The 6,025-nt window shown below is 31.7% G+C and overlaps 1 protein-coding gene across 1 annotated transcript; it reads left to right on the plus strand.

Annotated features, from left to right (window-relative positions):
• The first annotated feature begins 1,596 nt into the window (after positions 1 to 1,596).
• Positions 1,597 to 3,630, plus strand: LOC131615245 (uncharacterized). The gene is made up of 2 exons (XM_058886720.1): positions 1,597 to 2,123; positions 2,882 to 3,630. The coding sequence occupies exons 1-2, from the start codon at positions 1,685 to 1,687 to the stop codon at positions 3,424 to 3,426; spliced, it is 984 nt and encodes a 327-aa protein (XP_058742703.1). The 5' UTR covers positions 1,597 to 1,684; the 3' UTR covers positions 3,427 to 3,630.
• Positions 3,631 to 6,025: the final 2,395 nt, after the last annotated feature.

Consider the following 6,025-nt stretch of genomic DNA (forward strand, 5'->3'; position numbering starts at 1 on the left):
AATTTAGGCAAACAACAAACATCATAACAACTTAGATAAAATTTCTTCCCTTGATCAAAATCTCCCCACATAAACTCAAGCTGAATTTTATCAATCTCATCACATATGGTCTTAGAGATCTTAATATACTCCATATGGTAATAAAGAATCGTGCTAAGGTCTGATTTAAAGAGAGTGATCATATTATTAGTAGGATGGATGGAGAATTTAAATATATATATATATATATATATATATATATATATATATATATATATATATATATATATAGAGAGAGGAGGGATCAAATTACACCCGAAGAGTTACACCACGAGTTACACTCGTTCAATAACTACATCTCGAATTAATATTTTTTAAATTCAACCGTTGGATTGAAACATAATATCATATAGATCATACCTATAAAGTTTGAGCTTAATCTATAATGATTTACTATGTCATTGAATTACATCAAAATTAACGTTATATGAAAGCTCATTTTGACCTTAATCTTTAGATATCTTGATGATATAGTAAATCATTATAGATTAAGCTCAAACTTTATAGGCATGATCTATATGATATTATGTTTCAATCCAACGGTTGAATTTAAAAAATATTAATTCGAGATGTAGTTATTAAACGAGTGTAACTCGTGGTGTAACTCTTCGGGTGTAATTTGATCCCTCCTCATATATATATATATATACATATATATATATATATATATATATATATATATATATATATATATATAAACAATAATAATAATAAATTAATAATTAATAAGGTTCATTTGATAAATTTTTAATTTAATTTTTTTTTATTTTTCATAAGTTTTCATTTTCAAGCGCATGAAAATTTAATAGGATATTTCTCTTTCTATTAAATTCAAATTTTATTTTGGAATGCTCTAGAAGTTCAACCCTTCATGAGCATTTTTAGTATTTTCTTTTAATGTGTGAAATAAGTACATTGTGTTATGCCATTATTTTTGTGCATGGTAGATACAAGAGTATTTTTGGGAAAAGGATTCATTGACTTTGACTTTGGTTATTTTTTTTGAAAGATAAAGTGAAAAAAAAGGGAAAAAATGAGAGAATGATTTTAGTGATGAACATACACAGAATCACCCAAAACCCAACCCTTATTCTTGTTTAGAGTATTATTTAAATAAATACTATTTTCAATTTTTAATATACTATTAATTAATTTGTCTATTTGTATTCAAATTAATATTATACATGTTATTTTTTGAATTAAGACATTTTCTATATATTAATAATAATACAAGAAAATATAAATAATTGATGAAATTCATTTGATAAATTCTTATTCCACTTTTCGATTTATAAAAAATCTCATATTCAAAATGCATTGACTTTAATGAATATCTCTTTGTTTCAAGTGTGATTTTGGGTTCAACCCTCCATAATTATTTATAGTATTTTTTTAATGTGTGAAATAAATAATATATTATACTACCATTAATATTCTGTTAAATTATTAAAATTAGTAATCTTTTAATGTAAAACTATTTTAGTAAACTCAATTTTTTATTGTGGTAGGCACATTAGTATTTTGTGAAGGAGTATTATTTAAAGTCCACACCCAATCACCACCTAATTGGCATCAAACTTTGCTACAAAAAGATCTAAAATCCATCTTCAATTTTCCATTGGGAATCTCTTTATTTTTCTCTCTCATGGCTTTTTCGTGTCTCTGTTCCCCAAAATTCCTAGCCATACTCCTACTAATCACAGCCATACCCATCGGCATAATCATATCCCTAGAACGAGCCCCACAACCCACTCACGTCTACCACTATCACAGCAACGGTTGGTTCAGAGAATGCGCTAAATGGGATTCCCTCAACAACCGTTTCATAGTCTCTTTCTTTGAAGGCGGCATAGGTCAAATTCACATACCAGATAATCAATCACCGGGAACAGTGTTCGGAGAAGAAACAATCGTGAAAGAATCAGAGCTAGCCGGAAACGCGTCGTTGGGTTTGACGATTGACCGGAGTAGGAATCGGGTTCTGGTAGTAAACGCCGACGTTTTGAGAAATCGTTATGGCTCTCTCGTTGCTTATGATCTTTCAACGTGGAAACGCCTCTTTCTTACTCAACTCTCTACCCCTAGTAAGTGATTTTCTTCTTCATATTCTTTACTGTTCATGCATCGATTTCAAAGCTTTCCATTAATAGAATTCATAAAATTGCAGTACTATATATATTTTTCAGTATTTTATTTTTTTTCAAGACAAAATATATATAAATAGTTATGATTAAATAGTCCTATTTATTGTCAAGTTAAACTAATCGGTAGCAAGAGACAACAGATGCAGAGACATGATGAAATAGTAACATATCTCTTTCTTTTTACTTAACTTTGTGAATACAGCAGTGTGTTAAATTCTCTTAAACGATTGTATATTGACAGCTATACTACACCAACCACTTAAGTTAAGTTAGTCACGGCAGTGGGGTACTAGATTCTGAATATATAACTATTTTATTTTTATTTTAATTTTGTATGTATGGGTTGGTCTGTTTGGAACATAGTAAAGGTGAAGGAAACGAGGAGAGAGAGGATAGATATGTTTGTTTTGTTTTGTTTGTTGCGTCTTTATTCATGATTTTTAATTTCAATGTGATATCTCTATATTCTCTACCATGCATGCGCTGCGCGTTTATTTTTCTCTTTGTTTCTATCGATCTTTTACACCTCCATGATCTTTAGTAGACACGCCACGTTCTACCACATATCTATATGTCCAATTCTCACCTAATTTTTACAAGATCAATAATATACTTAGACAATAGTACATGGTGATTAATAAAATGTGGTTGCAACAACTTAGATCCATATATATTATTGACTCAATTCTTTAATGCAGGTGATGGAAAATCCTTTGCAGATGATGTTGCGGTTGATGCAGAAGGCAATGCTTATGTGACCGATGTAAAAGGAAATAAAATATGGAAAGTTGGGGTTGATGGGAATGTTATATCAATCATTACAAGTCCACTCTTTACTCCAAAAGAATGGCACAAAACATTTGTTGGACTCAACGGAATCGTTTACCACCCGGATGGATTCTTGATAGTGATTCATACTTTTAGTGGGAATTTGTTTAAGATTGATTTGAAAAACGGAGAGGAAGTGAAGATCATAGAGGTTATTGGAGGGCCACTTTCTTTTGGTGATGGTTTAGAGTTGTTGTCTCCTGATAAGGTGGTGGTTGCTGGTAGTAATCCTTCAGGGAGATTGGTGGAGAGTTTAGATGGATGGAATACAGCTTCTGTTGTGGGGATATTCTCTGGGCCCAGACATCGTTTGGCTACTGCAGCTACTGTGAAGGATGGGAAAGTGTATCTAAACCATATAGTTGGAATTGGATACCCTAAAAAGAAGCATGCTCTTGTTGAGGCAGTTTTTTAATTCATAGTGTTTTGTTTTCCATAAATTTGAACGCTTTAGGTGAAAATTTGGTGTTTCTTTGGTTATTTATGTTCGGTTTTGTGGTAATTGTTGTTACTTTTTAGAAATATAAGCTGCGTTTGGTGGGAAATTTGGTGTAACTGTGGTTCCTTAGTTTTGTAGCTCTTCTTGTTTTTGTCACAATAAAAAAGTTACTATCTTCAATGGCTCTTAAACTTTTTAAGGTACGAGTATTTCCTAGTAGTCGCTCAATCTATACTTTTTACAATTTCTTAACAAAGCAATATTGTGTATGGTGAGGATGACTTTGAGAATTTGTATGACGGGTTATTTTACGTGATCCAAAATTTGTAATAGTTAATTAAAAATTTTGAAACATAACCATAGTAAAACCTAAAACAAATGTAAGACATAAAATATAGAATTAGATGTCATGTTTATTGCGATGATGAGTTACTCCTTAGACAACTCACATGTTTTATGTGGCGTTAAAGTCGAGACTTAAGAGAAGAAACCAATTAACTCCAATGATGTTAATGTAGATGGTCAAATTGAAACATAGAGATTAAAGTGAATTCTTAAAATAAATCCAAGAGATCGAATAGCTACAGCTGATATATGCTTCTAATATTTGTAAAGTAGGTCAATGAAAAATAAGATGCGACAATTATACGATATATCATGCTTTAAATTTAGGTGTTGTTCACTTTCTTATACTGATGACACATGTTATGAAAATTTCAAAATATCTTTTGCATTATATGGATTTCAAAATCCAAACTCGTCTATTAAGTACCAAATCACTTTATTAGAGTGACACTTTATTTTTTGTCAAAAATATATTCGGATTCCAATCTCCATATTAATATTGCTTGTGTATTTTTTGTGTTTCGTTAAAATAGGGAAATTTTTTTTTGGAAATTCAATCTCTGAATTAATTTCATGATAATGTTTTACACCCTTAGATAATAAATTAGAAGAAGGTTGACATTTTTTTAATAAATCTTACATTATAAGTCATTTATAAATCAATCTCACAATAAATCATGCACATTTGTAATTCAATAATAATATCAAAATAGAAGAACTACTGCATATATTTGAATGTCAAAATGCCAAAATGTCAAATATAAAATATCAAAGTGTCATAATCAATCCTACAACAAACCTTAATATAAAATGTCAAAATATCAAAAAATACAAAGTAAAAGACAACCATTGCTTATATGTGACGTCCATGTTCCTCCTCTGTCTCATGTACTACAACACATGTTATGCCTCTACTAATATGGCTTGTAGAGTGGTCATTTGACGAGTGTCTTCCTCAAACTCACTCCTAGCTATGACATCTCTTCCAAAACCACAATATGATGACATATCGACAACACATCTACAACATGATCCTCCCTTGCTTGCTTCTTTTCTAAGATATCCTAATGTGTTGACCTCACAGAATCTCATTCTTTATCTGGTGTTATGTAAGGATGTGACACTCTAGAAAATCATTGGATGTAGATGTATACCATACTCCATGGACATGGAGATGACACATAACGTACATCATGTGGGACAATGGAAGGAGCAATAATGACGGGGGTGTTTAGGTATACCCTACATATACCTGAACTGCCGCATGACTCTCTCAAGTAAATGATTGTACATAAGTTGAGACCTACATGCCAACCATTTAGAGTACAGGGCTATCATCTCCAAGGGTCGTGCCTCACGATGATCAACATACGACATAAAGCAAATATCGTCCATCACGACGTAGTTAGGAGTAACTCGGAACGACTCAGTCACTTGATTGTCTTTGAGTTGGATGGTCGAGCACACACATTACAAAGCCGATGAGTAGTCTTCAACATTTTCCAGGCCGACGAAACGTGAAAAATGCTGGTGGATCCATGCCTAAAAATGGTTCAGATGAAATATTCATAATGGTGTAGCACAAACAAGTATTATGAAATTAATATAATTAAGGATGAAAAAATTATCATAAATAGATAATTGTTGCTATCAACTCTCTCGTCTTCCATAAACTACCTTCAGCTAATTTGTAGTAGAGTTACACCAAACAAGAAGCCTCTCAAATCTCAATTGTACTCATGCATCCTCTCCACTTCAAGGAAGTATCTTAGGTAGATAACGTCTACAAAGATTGCATTTTCACTACAAGAAATTATTCATTTTACTGACACATGGATTATGACCCTTGAGTAAAAACCACCTTGATTCCCTATATGCAACGATTACCACGACAACTAAGCCCAACTTCCTAATTTTTTTTAACACAAATGAATAGATCTTCATACAATATACCCATATACAAAGTGACTATGACAGTTCATATCTCTCCATCTTCAGCCTCACCTATCTTCTTTTCAAAAACACAACTTTGGTTTTATTCATGATTATAACCTTTCTCTCACAAAACACTTAGGATATGTTTGGGAGTTTGGAGGGGAGGGGAGGGGAGGACTTTGGAAAATAGGAAGAATTTGATGAAAAGAATAAAAAGATTTTGGGTAGAGGGTTTTGGAGGGTTTGACTTTATTCATAACACCAAAAACCCCATAAAATGGGAGAACTCAAAAAT

The sequence above is a fragment of the Vicia villosa genome, linkage group LG1, assembly GCF_029867415.1.
Source record: "Vicia villosa cultivar HV-30 ecotype Madison, WI linkage group LG1, Vvil1.0, whole genome shotgun sequence".
Lineage (NCBI taxonomy): Eukaryota > Viridiplantae > Streptophyta > Magnoliopsida > Fabales > Fabaceae > Vicia > Vicia villosa.

Excerpts from the sequence above, each read along its gene's own strand:
- LOC131615245 (XM_058886720.1), top strand. The coding sequence starts at position 1,685 with ATGGCTTTTTCGTGTCTCTGTTCCCCAAAATTCCTAGCCATACTCCTA. Across the intron at positions 2,124-2,881 it reads TACTCAACTCTCTACCCCTA|GTGATGGAAAATCCTTTGCA; the intron begins GTAAGTGATTTT and ends TCTTTAATGCAG.